The sequence below is a fragment of the Pagrus major genome, chromosome 1, assembly GCF_040436345.1.
Source record: "Pagrus major chromosome 1, Pma_NU_1.0".
Taxonomy (NCBI): domain Eukaryota; kingdom Metazoa; phylum Chordata; class Actinopteri; order Spariformes; family Sparidae; genus Pagrus; species Pagrus major.
This window is the reverse complement of record NC_133215.1, coordinates 38,330,287-38,343,714: the sequence shown is the minus strand read 5'-3', so window position 1 is coordinate 38,343,714 and position 13,428 is coordinate 38,330,287. Positions and strand designations below refer to the sequence as shown.

General features: G+C 40.6%; 1 protein-coding gene across 1 annotated transcript; it reads right to left on the bottom strand.

Annotated features, from left to right (window-relative positions):
* Positions 1-2,447: 2,447 nt before the first annotated feature.
* LOC141001041 (uncharacterized) lies at positions 2,448-5,691 on the bottom strand. The gene is made up of 8 exons (XM_073471978.1): positions 4,974-5,691; positions 4,579-4,807; positions 4,243-4,473; positions 3,907-4,048; positions 3,661-3,807; positions 3,316-3,542; positions 3,068-3,195; positions 2,448-2,997 (listed from the first exon to the last, which is right to left on the bottom strand). Exons 1-8 carry the CDS (start codon positions 5,473-5,475, stop codon positions 2,594-2,596), a joined length of 2,010 nt encoding a protein of 669 aa, XP_073328079.1. The 5' UTR covers positions 5,476-5,691; the 3' UTR covers positions 2,448-2,593.
* Positions 5,692-13,428: the final 7,737 nt, after the last annotated feature.

The following is a 13,428-nucleotide window of genomic DNA, read 5'->3' as shown; positions in this document are numbered from 1 at the left end:
AAGTGATAATAAATTGAAGCAATCCTCAGGCCAAATGATTGTTCTACTAAAGATATTGCCATTTCTTATTGATACAGCTAAAGATACTGAATACTACAAAATAATTCTTGAACTCATAGAAATTGTTAAAATTTTGTTTGCTCCTGTCATTGGTCTACAGACAATTAGCAAGTTGAAAAGACTTAATACTTTAATACTTTGCAAGTCTTTAATAAGGCATAATCAAATGTATGAATGTTGTCAGAATGTAAGTTATTCTGAACACCCAACTTTTTTTAACGAGTGTGCGTTGGGACCAACTTCAGAAATACGCAACATGTCGTATTTGAAAGAAAAAACAAGGGCTTTCCTTGGAACTGATGACATAGACAATGCAGTGTCTGTAAAATGGATTAATCTAAATGATAATAAATATATACGGGAGAAGACATTACTTGTAACTGCTGTTAATTCCAATGATTTACCTGAGTTTGGACTTGTGAGCAATATCTTTTTTTTTTTTGTAATTTATTTTTTATTGACATTCAGAAACAGACATTCACAGCATATACATCATGTGAGCTTCTGACTTCTTGCATCTGTTGTCTGCCCTAAATGCCGAAATAGTATTTTAGTTTATATCCAAGTTATGAGAAGAAAAACGTACAACCATAACAACAACAATTGAAACAAACAAACAAAAAAAAACTATGTACTGGTAGGGAGTGATCTTTCTCATACATCATAGCTACTGGTTTGTGAAAATAAAATCCGGCCTATGAGGCGTGACATATTTGACCCAGTTATCCCAGTATGATGTAAATTTCTCCAATTTGTGATTAACAAAAGCTGTTATCTTTTCCATTTTATAAATGTCCATTGTGATATCCATCCATATATTTATGGTTGGGCTCTCTGTTGATAACCATTTTCTGGTAATACTCTTTTTACAGGCCACCAGCAAAATATTTACTAAGTGTTTATCTCTTTTCGGCCATTCCTGAGGTATGTGTCCAAAAAACATAGTCTTACTCTCAAGGGGTATTTCACATTTGAAGATATCCTGTAGGGCGTTGTGTATTTCTCTCCAGTAGTCCCTCAAGACAGAGCAGTCCCAAAAAATATGGTAGTGGTTTGCACTTTGATTTCCACAGTTCCTCCAGCAGACAGGAGAGTTATTATCATAGTGAGACTTCTGGGAGGGTGTTATAAAGTACCTAATTAGGCTCTTCCAGCCGAACTCCCTCCACTTTTGCGAGCTGGTACACATCCATTGATACCTCCATATTGCCGTCCATTCTTCCTCAGATATATTTATCCCTCCTTCCTTCTCCCATTTTATTTTAATATATGAAGTTGAGTGTGATTTCAAATCCAATAGACCCTTATACAGACATGAAACAATTCTATCATTAGTTTCTGAATTATAGCTTTTTATAAACAATTCAATCAAACGTGTGTTTGTCTTTGTTACATTTTTCATCTTCGTATCAACATAATGTCGTAACTGCAGGTATCGATAGAAGTCTTGTTTTTCTAATAAATGTGTCCTTTTAAGCGTTTCAAAACTGACCAATTTTCCATCTTTCATTATACTACATAGGACTGTTATACCCTTAGCTATCCAGTCCTTGAATCTAGAGTCCAGTTTATTAGGTGTAAACTCTGACTCGTAAGCACACCATTTAAGAGCTGTAATATTGGTCTCGAGTTTATATTTCTTTATGATAGTTTTCCATGTTTTAAGGGTCCATTTCACCCATGGGTTATCAATGTTATTTATATGGGTTTGTAAATTATTATCAGCTAAAATTGCCTGAATGGGAATGGACAACATTTTTTCCTCAAGGTTTTTCCATTGGGCAGTGTATGACGGGTTACACCAGCATATCACTGCTCTCATCTGCGCTGCAAAATAATAATATCTGAAACAAGGCAAGCCCCATCCTCCCTTTTGCTTAGCCAGCTGTAAAGTTTTTAGGCGAACCCTTGGTCTTTTACCTTGCCATATATACCTAGATAACATCTTGTCCCACTCATTAAATTGATTTTGGTTAATCTCTATTGGCAGGGTTTGAAATAAATATAAAAATCTTGGCAATATATTCATTTTGATAGAGTCAATTCTGGAGCTAAGGCTAAAGAAGGGAATTAAATTCCATCTTGCTATGTCGTCCTTTATTTTTTTATGTATGGGTAGATAATTCTGTTCAAATAATTTTGTAAGATCTTTTGGTAGGTTGATGCCTAGGTCATACCTGTCAAGTTTCGGATTTGAAAATAAGGGAAATTTTCCGGCGCCCGCCACGAGCAGTCTCACCACCCCAACCAAATTCCAGTATCCCTTACATTTTAAGACAGATGTACAAGAAAGCTAAAATCACCACTTGTCAACCACTTAGGCCTACCTTTGTTGACATTGACATGCTGTGAACATTCATTATAGCCAAAATGAAAACACAAAAGGGTATATATGAAAAGCATTTATTCAATTTCTTATTTGCACATTTTCTGTTCAACATTGCTTGTCTTTACATTTTATTTTCATTCCATACATTCTTTTCATTTCATATTGCTTTTCTTTCACAGTTTATCTTTTCAGTTTTCACTTTTCTTACTCTTTTAGAGACTTGTTGTACAAGTTTGTTGCAGATTTAGCATTCCTTAATACCGTTTTTGAAGGAGTGTATTTGTGAACTGGGCCAGAGTAGTTGATTTTGCATGACAGAAGAGCACTAACAGTTGTGTTATCAAGTGACATCCTATTCTCTGTTACAATTTTTCTGACCATGCTAAATACTCTTTCGGAGCTTGCGTTGCTATGAGGAATGCTCAATAAGGCTTTCATAAGTCTCGGCAGCTCACTGTACCTGTCCTTTCCTAGCAGGCCCCAGAATCGGTCAATGCTGTCTTCTTGGGGTAGATCCTTCCTATCTGTCAGTTGGAATTCTGTGAATTCTTCTCTCAGCTTATCTGCTTGCAGCCTCAACTGGGGGAACAAGGCCCCTAGCCTTTCCACTGCAAAGTAAAAGTGTTTGACTGAACATTGCAGATCTAAATTGCCTTGCCTATTGGAAACTGTTTCTACCTGTCCCTGGAGTTGTGTTAAGGCGAGCTGCAGGGTCCAGCACTTTCAGGTCCCTCAGGAGTGGATGGTCGAGGGGAAAGGAGGAGAACATCTTCTTAAGCACTGCCTCATAGAAGCTTCTCACAGTTCTACAACAGCATAAGAGTGAAAAAAAATGCATTAGTGGTAATATATTGGTACACTACAACCTACACTCTCATACTGTCAAAAGATGATATCATAATATAACTACTGGGTAATATACTCACTGAAAGATTTTCTTCTCGGCTGACACAGGGAGCTCAGCGCTTCTCATGAATGCCTTTGTGTCTGCTCCGATAAAGAGATCTTCATCAGCCAACTGATGTCCATCTCCATACTCCACCTCCCTGAGAGGTACACCCACGATTGCCCTGGCTGGTATGAGGTAGCCCAGGATCCTCTTTATCAGCCTGCACATCTCCTCTTCAAGTCTGTGAATTTGTACTCCCTCTGACTGCAGATAATATCAATGGTCACAACAAAAATAACTGAAATTAGAATGCTACAATAAGCACAGACATTGAAGTATATACTATTAAATCACTCATTCATTCAATATAATTGAAACCCACCTGGAAGGCAATGTTAAATTCAGACAAAGGCTTAAGGGCAGCACTCAGGAACAGGAAGTAGGTCTTCACGATGGGATCACGCAGATGGCTTGCCAGATCACGCACTTTAACACTCCTCTCCACCTCCTCATGACTGTTAAAGTAGGCCTACAGTACATAGAGATAGAGGGTGACAATACATGGTTAAAATAGAAATATAGCATAGTAAACTGTGTAGATATCTGCTGAGTGGAGTTACCATCCTACCTGTAGCGCGTCCCACTGGTTCAGCACCCTCTGGATGCAGGTTAACAGACTCAGCCATCTGGTGCTGCAGTACCTGAGGAGCTTCAGGTGGTCTGAATCAGTGAAGTCTACAAACTCTTTGTAGATTTCACATCTTTTTGCACTGAGGGATAGAAAATTACTCTGTTAGTGGTTGGAAGAGTGAGTGAGTGAGTGAGTGAGTGAGTGAGTGAGTGAGTGAGTGAGTGAGGAATATGAACTGCAGGCCTACTAGGCTACCTTGTTCATGAGTTAGCTACAGGAAATGTTATATAATATTAGGCGAGAGAAATAGCAGGCCCATATGTATGCATTTACCTTTTATCAAAGTGGGTGTATATCCCCACCAGGATGTCTTCCACCGGTACCTTGGCTGCTCTGATCCCACAGCCTGTGGCCAGTTGTACCAAGTGGCAGATGCAGCCAAGGTCCTGGATGTGGGGCTGGCTGGTCTTCAGTCTGCTGATGACCGAGTTATGTCGGCCTTTCATAACACTCGCATTATCCGAATTAAAGGCAATCAGGTTATCCCATGGGATGCCTCTTTTTCTATTGGAAACAGGGGAAAAAATGCCACAAAATGTCTCAGACAAAATGTAAGGTTGTAACTAAATGCAAGCTACAAACATGTCAACACAGTGCAGTTCCCCTTACCTTAATGCTTCACTCAGCTTTTCATAAAGATTTTCTGCATTTCCCACATTGCATGTAGGCATTTCCAGGAATTTTGTAGCGACCTGCAGAGTGGCCTCATCGTAGAGTCTAGTCAGGATGACGAATTCTTTGTCTGTATTTCTGTTATTAGATTCGTCGCACATCAGTGAAAAGGGCTGAGATCGGCATGTTTTGGCCAACTCGTCCTGTAGTTCTGCTGCTATGGCACCTGTCGAGTGTCCAGTAATTAGCTAGTAGCCCAGAACATTGTTCAACAAGCATGCCATGGGCACATTATCAAATAGCCAGGCCTAACGTTACACAATAGTCATACTTATGTCATTCAATGCTAGAGTTTTTCCCTCAGTGTACAGCTGTATGGCTAGCTAACTTACCTTTGATGAGTTGAGTAGCCTTAGTTTTTCCCGTTGAATATTTCCGTGCAATAGCAGAGTCCGGGAACATGTCGGCTACACACTTGTTGAAGTCATCGTGGAAGGAGAAAGGAATGTTATTTTTGGCGCACAGCATTGCCATTTTGACCTCCGCACGTGTGACCTGGTCTGCCTCGTTGGTATTTTTCGTCACGAACGCTGACATGGACTGGGCACTTTTTTGTGCCTCCAGCCCGCGCTTGTGCTTTGCAGATTTTTCGTGCTGTCCTACATCATTCCTCCCCCCGTGCGAGATGCTGAAGTCAGAGTTGCAAATCCTGCAGAACGCATGACTGTCCCCCACCCTGCTCCTCTTCAAAAAAGTGAAGTCACTGTCCCACCGGTCACGGTAATTACACAGCGGCTTTGGTTTTTTGGCAGGAGGACCTGGAGGAGGCGCGCCCGCTCTGTCCCGTCCATCGTCCATCTTCCTTCTCTTTTTTTCTCGCGTTGTCACCATCATCTGACGCTAACCTCGCGACAACTGCCACCTACACCTAGGCTACTGCAGTTATCGCGAGGCTAGTGACAGAGCTCAGGGCAGGGGATGTTTTTTTTTTTTTTTTTACTCCGCCCGGGCCCGGTATTATTATTTTTTTGTAACGCAGGTTAAAATACGGGATATTTACGGGAAAATACTAATACGGGAGGACGGCGGGAAAGAAGGGTAAAATACGGGACTTTCCCGGCCAAAACGGGATACTTGACAGGTATGGCCTAGGTATTTAAAAGACTCTGTTTGCCATGCCAGGGGGTAACTACCTTTTATTTCTTCTGGTGGGCTATAATTATATGAAAGTAGCTGGGTTTTACCTATATTGATTTTGTACCCTGATAATTGGCCGTACTGTTCAAATGATTGCATCAATTTAGGTAAAGAGTATGTTGGGTGTCCAAGGTAGACCAAAATGTCATCCGCGTAGCAGGCCAATTTATATTCCCTCCCTTTAATAGTGATTCCCTTGATGTCTTCGTTTTGTCTAATGAATTGAGCTAATGGTTCCAAATATAATGCGAAGAGTAATGGTGACCATGCACAACCCTGTCTGGTGCCCCTTTCTAGGGTAAAACTGTTAGATAAACATCCATTGACTTTAATCCTAGCGGTAGGATTGTTATATAGTGCCTGTATAGTTTTAATAGTCGTATCATGGAAGCCGAATTTATATAATACCCTGTAGAGAAAATTCCAATTGACGGAATCAAAGGCTTTTTCAGCGTCTACGCTTATCACAATTGCTTTAATTTTATTTTTTTGTATATGGTCCATAATATGTAGTGTCTTCCGTATATTGTCTTGTGTTTGGCGTTGATGTATGAAACCTGTCTGATCGTTATGTATCAATGTTGGTAGAAACTCTTCCAATCGTTTGGCCATGATAGACGTAAAAAGTTTATAGTCCACATTAAGAACAGAAATTGGCCTAAAAGATCCACACTCCATTTTATCCTTGCCTTCTTTTGGTATGGCTGAAATTATTGCCTCCTTCCAGCTGGGTGGCATTTGTGCCTTTTTCAAAGCCCAGTTCAATGTGGGAAGTAGAACGGGTATTAGTTCTTTTTTAAATTCTTTATACCACTCTGCCGTGTAACCATCAGATCCTGGTGACTTGCTTAATTTAAGCCTACTAATTGCAGCTTTTAATTCTTCTTCAGTTATGTCCGCTATCATTGTTTGATTTTGTTCTTCATCTAGAGTGGGTAGGTCTAGGGAATTCAGGAAGCTGTCAATCTGAGTTACAGTCCCACCAGGGACTTCGGAATATAGGGTTTTATAAAATACTTCGAAAGCTTCCTGAATTTCATTTAATTTATTTTTTATCACTTTTGTTCTTGGGTCCCTAATTTTATGAATTGTATTTTCCGCTATCTTTTTTTTCAGTTTCCACGCTAGTATTTTCGTAGATTTAGAGCCACTTTCATAGTGTCTCTGTTTCAGAAACATTAAATTTTTCTTGATTTCTTGTGTGGCTAGATTATTAATTTCGTTCCTGATGTTTTTAATTTCTCCTAGTGTATCCTGTGCCAAATCCATTTTATGTTTTCTTTCTAGTTCCTTTAGTTTGTTTTTTAAGTCCTCTAATTTTCTATTCCTATTTCTTTTCTTGAATGAGGATATTGCTATAATTTTCCCTCTTAGTACAGCCTTCAAAGTATCCCATAATATGGGAGGTGAGACCTCTCCAGTATCATTGAGCTCTAAGAAGAGACTAATTTCTGATTCAATTTGTGCCTTAAAGGATGGATCATTTAACAGGCTTGAGTTCAATTTCCATGTATTATTTTTTAACCGTAGGTTAAAATCAATGGATAAGTATATTGGTGCATGGTCACTTAGATCTATCGTCCCAATTCCACAAGTATGTATTTTATCTTTATCCTTGCCAAATGTTATAAAATAATCTATCCTTGTATAGAGAGAGTGAGGAGCAGAATAGTGAGTGTAATCCCTTCTGTTAGGGAAAAGGTCTCGCCATATGTCGATTAAGCCTACCTCCTCAAGAAGTGTATTTACTTTCTTATATAGGGATTTCATATCGTGAGTTTTCCTACTAGACGAGTCTAACTTGGGCTGTAAATGTATATTTAAATCCCCTCCACAAATCAGAAGGCCTTCTGTTTCTATTACCATAATATTAGTGATTCTTTGGAAGAAACTAATATCACTCCCTGGGGGGGCATAAACATTCAAAAGGGTGATTGGATTCCCATCTATCTTTCCTTTTACTAAAATAAATCTGCCCTCTTTATCACCCATTTCGGATACTTTTTCAAAATTTAGTTTGCTTGAAATGAGGATTGCAACTCCTCTCCTATGTCCTGATTTGTATGAAGAAAAGAACAAATTAGTGAAGCCCATTCTCTTTAATTTTACGTGCTCCTTATCTGTCAGGTGGGTCTCCTGTAAATAGACTATATGGGCTTGTTCTGCTCTCACTTTAGATAGGATTTTGCTACGTTTAATTGGGTTTAACAGCCCATTGACATTAAAAGAAATAAATTTTACTTTGTCACTAGCCATGTTTATTCACTGTGTGTCAACAAAATAAACAAAGTAGGACTTAGTAGATCTACTCCCTGAACAAACAAGAACATCAAACATAGGTAACAGGTAAAGAAATAGAACTGTGATTCCAAGGCTGGGGTCTCTAATAGATGACCCTGGGCTGAGCTAGAAAGAACGTCTAGCTGTGAGGGAAAGCCTCTCCCACCTGTGGGCTGAGGGCCCTCACCATGGCACTTGGAGAGAGGAGGAAAAAGGTCTCTGTTCATTACACAGAAAGTGTGTCCTTATGCATCCCTCGCTTATATATATATATTCTCACCCAACTGGGGTATATGCAAATATTTTGAGGTGGGCGTAACACCGCATATTTTAAGTTCTGTTTAGTTTTACCTCCCTTTAGAAGTCAGTCAGTACTTATGACTCCTCTGAAGAGGGTGTGACCTGTCTTCTGAAGGCTCGCAGTCTCTCTCTGATGTTTTTCTCTCGCTCCTCACCTGTCCCTCGCCGGATCGGTCCTCCCGCTGCTTCCCAGGCGGTGCGGGACAGCTGCTCAGCCAGACTCTCCTTCGGTGTAATCACGCTGACTGGTAGCCCTCTGTCCTTCATGTCTGTGGTCGCCTCCTCCGCTGTCTGATATAGACGTGTTCCATCCTCATAAAACACTCGTAGTTTAGCCGGGAACGGAGTGTGGAAGCGGATATTTTTCTGCTTTAACACCCGCTTCGCCTCTGCGTATTCCTTCCTCTTCTGCAGGACTGCTGGAGGGTAATCCTGGTCAAAGTATATTAGCCTCCCGTTCAGGAAAACCTTCTTCTTTTCCCAAGCTCTGCGTAGAATCTCTTCTTTAACCTTATAGCGGAGGAATTTGACTATTATTGACCGCGGTTTGTCTTGCCTGTCTCCGGTGGGTCTTGGTGCCAGCGCCCGATGCGCCCTCTCGATGTCGAGCTCCGCGGTAGGGTTTATCCCCAGCGTGTCCCGCAGTAGTTTTTCCACAAAGTCCATCATAGACGATCCCTCGGCTCCTTCAGGAACATTATATATCCTTAGATTCTCCCGTCGGGATCTTCCTTCATGGTCGAGTAGCTTGTTTTCTTGCTGGTGCATGACTTTTATCACCTTATTCAGCACCTGCTCCAGGTTTTGAACGCGGTCTTCCACTTTTTCAATTCGCACCTCTGCCTCCGCTATTTTTTGGTTAACGCTGGTAATCTCTGATTTAATATCGTTCAGTTGTTCTTTTGTGTCTTTTCGGAAGTCCCGAATCTCCTCCAAAACTTCTGCCAGACTTGCGGCGGCACTTGAAAGAGCTGGGTTAGCATTAGCTTCGCCATCTTGTCCCTTCGTAGGAGAGCTGTTCTCCGAATTTTCTGCATTTGCAGTTTCTGCGGCGGTGATTTCTTTGTTTGCACGCGTCTTCCCCATTCTTGCCCCTCTTGTCTGTTCAAGTAATATCTGAAGATCTGGTATTTGACGGTCTAAAGGGGCAAAATAACTATTTTCGCGAGGGAGCTGTTACTTTAGGCTGCCATTCAGGATGGTGACGTCACCGGAACCCCTTGTGAGCAATATCTATGTAATTAACTCATCATTATATTGTTTTGAGTTGCAGCAGCATACTACTGTTCGCTATGATGGAAATTACATGGCATATACAATAGAGATTCCAAACATGGCACAAGCAACTGAACTCATAGCATCTGATAATCTGGTAGATTTCACTCCATATTATAGTTATACTCACAAGGATGTGACATATGTCCCTACAAAATATTATCTGGGAGATGTGCTTGGGCTACACAGAGCCTCATCTGATGGACTGTAAAAGGCGCACTGTTTAATGTGTTTGCCACAAACTGTGCTTCTTGACCGTTAATTTTGTTGTTTCATGATTCTTTCTTCTTCAGATGAACAATCAATTAGCAGTCAGATGCCGATGCTGCAGGATACTGCATGTTCTTTTGTGATTCAGGATGCAATTGAGTCAAGGGTCATATCATTTTGCCATTTTTTCATTTTGTTTTGTTTATGGGCCATGCAGTTTTCATTCAGCATGGTTATTTGTATTATGTTGTGTGTTGTATAGACCAGTCTGCTGTCATCTTAATATGTTAGATATGAAGCAGCAGGTTCTGCCCTGCAATGAAAATAATAATAATAATAATAATAATAATAATAATAATAATAAACCTTTAATTGTCCTTGTTTCATGGCATTCTTAAATTGAGAAGTTGTGCAAATGGTCTTACTCTTAAAATAGGGCAAATAATCTTGTCACTGCACTGGGTTTTATTGTAAAACATTTTTATACTCTGTTTCTGGTTCATTCTAGCTCAAAATTAGCTGGTATATCTTAACAAGAAAAAGTAAGGCACACTTTCTTAAAATGAGATATTTTTTCTAATCAAAACATGCTTGACAAGATTAATATTCTTTTTGGGCAAAAAAATAAGACTTATTTTCTTGATACAAGGCTTTTTTTACTTTCTTGAAATTCCTTTTTTGCAGTGCAAGCAGTTGATGTGGTCAGAGACTTGACAGCACTGTGTGAGAGTGGAGGATTTCATCTTACAAAATGGATGAGTAATAGCAGGACTGTTCTAGCCTCCATTCCTGAGTCAGAAAGAGCAAAAGAGGTTAAAGATTTGGACCTTGATCATGATGCATTACCTGACGGAAGAGTCCTTGGAGTGAACTGGTGTACAGAGTCAGATGTTTTCAAGGTCAGAATTAATGCAAAGAATACACCATAAACTAGACGTGGCATCCTGTCATTTGTAAGTCCTGTATATGACCCGTTAGGGTTTTTGTCACCTGTCATCCTTCCAGCTAAAATGATCCTGCAGGAGCTGTGTGGCAGGAAAGTCTCCTGGGATTAAGATATCCCTGCTGACCTGGCTCAAAAGTCACAAAAGTGGATTTTGGATCTTGCAAAACTTCATGGTTTCACATTGGACAGATGTCTAAAACCAGTTGGTTTTGGAAAAGTCACATCTGCACAAATGCACCACTTTGCAGACGCGAGTGAGAAAGGTTATGGAGTTGTCACCTACCTTCTCATTAAAAACAAAAAGGGTCTCCATTAAAACACTGATTAAATCCACTGTCAGTGGATGTATGTGAACTCTGAGCTGAATCCAGCCGACCATGCATCCAGAGGCATGAATGCAGACACATTCATAAAGTGTCAGGACTGGACTGGTGGGCCAGATTTTTTGAAGAAAGATGAGAAACACTGGCCAGTTTCACCTGATATCAAAGAAGATACAGAAAGATGTTGTTGAAGTTAAAGCTGCAGTGAGTGCGAATGCTACAAATGCATATGAGAATACACTTAACAAGCTCATTTGTCATTATTCAGAATGGCACAGATTAACAAGAGCAGTTTCCTGGATGATGAAGTTGAAACAACTGCTCCACAAACTGAGTGTACATCGCAAATTACTCACATTACAAGCAAGTGGGAGACTGAGTCATGAAAGGAAAACTGAGATTGTTGCAAACCAGATGCAAAAGTTCAAAACAACTATCAGTGGATCTTTGCTCACTACTGAAGATATTGCACTGGGAGAGATTGAAATTGTCAAACTGTATCAAATGCAAGGCTTATGTGATGAACTGATGACTCTTTAGAAAGGTGACAAGCTGAAGAGAAGAAGTCACATCATCAAGCTTGATCCTGTCGTGCAGGATCAAGAAAGATATCAGCAAAACCTGGTGAACAGAGAATGGCAAATCTGCCACAAGATCGCCTGATACCAGACAATCCTCCGTTCACTAGTGTAGGAATAGACTATTTCGGACCCTTTGAGGTCAAGTGTGGGAGGAGTATGGTCAAGAGGTATGGGGTCTTGTTCACATGTCTCACAGTCAGAGCAATTCATATAGAAGTTGCTAATTCTCTCGAAACTGATTCCTTTGGACGATTTATAGCCAGGAGAGGCCAGGTGTCTATAATGAGGTCAGATAATGGCACGAATCTGGTGGGTGCAGAGAAAGAAATGCGTGAAGCAATCAGAGGCTGGAATCAGTCAAAAATCTCAAATATGCTCATGCAGAAAGGAATCACTTGGATATTCAACCCACTAGCAGGTTCACATTTTGGAGGCATCTGGGAGAGGCAGATTCGTTCTGTGAGGAGAATTCTTAACCAGATACTGAAACAGCAGCCTCTTGATGATGAACGTCTCCACACATTGTTCTGTGAAGTCGAGGCTATTGTAAATGGCAGACCTATAACAAGAGTGTCAAATGATCCACATGACATTGAGGCTCTCACACCTAACCATTTACTTCTTCTGAAAAGCCAACCAGTGCTGCCTCCTGGAGTGTTTCAGAAAGAGGACTTGTATGCCAGGAAGAGGTGGAAACAGGTACAATACCTGTCTGACATCTTCTGGAAACGCTGGACCAGGGTACTTGCCGCTTCTGCAGGAGAGGCAGAAGTGGACTGAAATCAGGAAAAATCTGAAGGGAGGACATGTCGTTCTTATAGTGGACGACGGTGCACCAAGAAGTTCACGGGTGATGGGAAAAGTTGAAAAGGCAGTTTCTGATGCAAAAGGTCTTGTTAGATGTGCTTTTGTGAAAACTAAAACTAGTGTTTTGGAAAGACCAATAGATAAGTTATGTTTATTGCTTGAAATGGATGAATAAGTTCTTATTCCGTGTGTGATACACTTGTGTTTAAAGCATGTGATTTATGCTCCACACTAAACTTGAGTGAAACTTTACAAGACTGACTTTAGTGATGTAGTAGGTGTAAAATATTGAATAAAATGTTGTGCTGTATGACTTTATTTTCACTCTCACATTTCACTTTACGATGTGCAAATTTACAAGTGGATCGCCGATATTGTCTCCAAGTGTATTTTGGGCAAAATTGTCATCAACCGTCCACCAACGTCATCAGTCACTTGTCAACAGAGTGCAAGCTAGGTGGAGCATTTTTACTACGAAGTTAACATGAGTGGCAGTTCATATAAACATAACAGCGGGCAAAGTGCAAAGAAAAGGAAAAAAGAGAGCAAGGAAAAGCCAAATTACAAAAACTGGACACATATTTTGTTCGTCCCCCTGGAGATGAACCCGACATTGTTGTTGGCAGCGATTCAGGCCCGCCAATACTGCCAGCACAGTCAGGGAGCCAGATTTACAGGTAGCAATTCTAACAATCACTGCACTATACACAATGTGTGAGTTAGTTGTAAACTGTTGATGGTTGTTATTGTAGTAGCCCAGCCGCCTAGCTTAAATCCCCTTCTTTCTCTCTCGGCTGTATCGCGGTGATGTTAGGGACTCAGCAGTTGCTAGCTGCTCCAGGGTAGAGCCAGACCTGGTACCTGACCAGCAGCCCCCCTCCTCACCCGCACTGGACACTGGAAATGAAAGCAGCAGGTCTCCTCATGC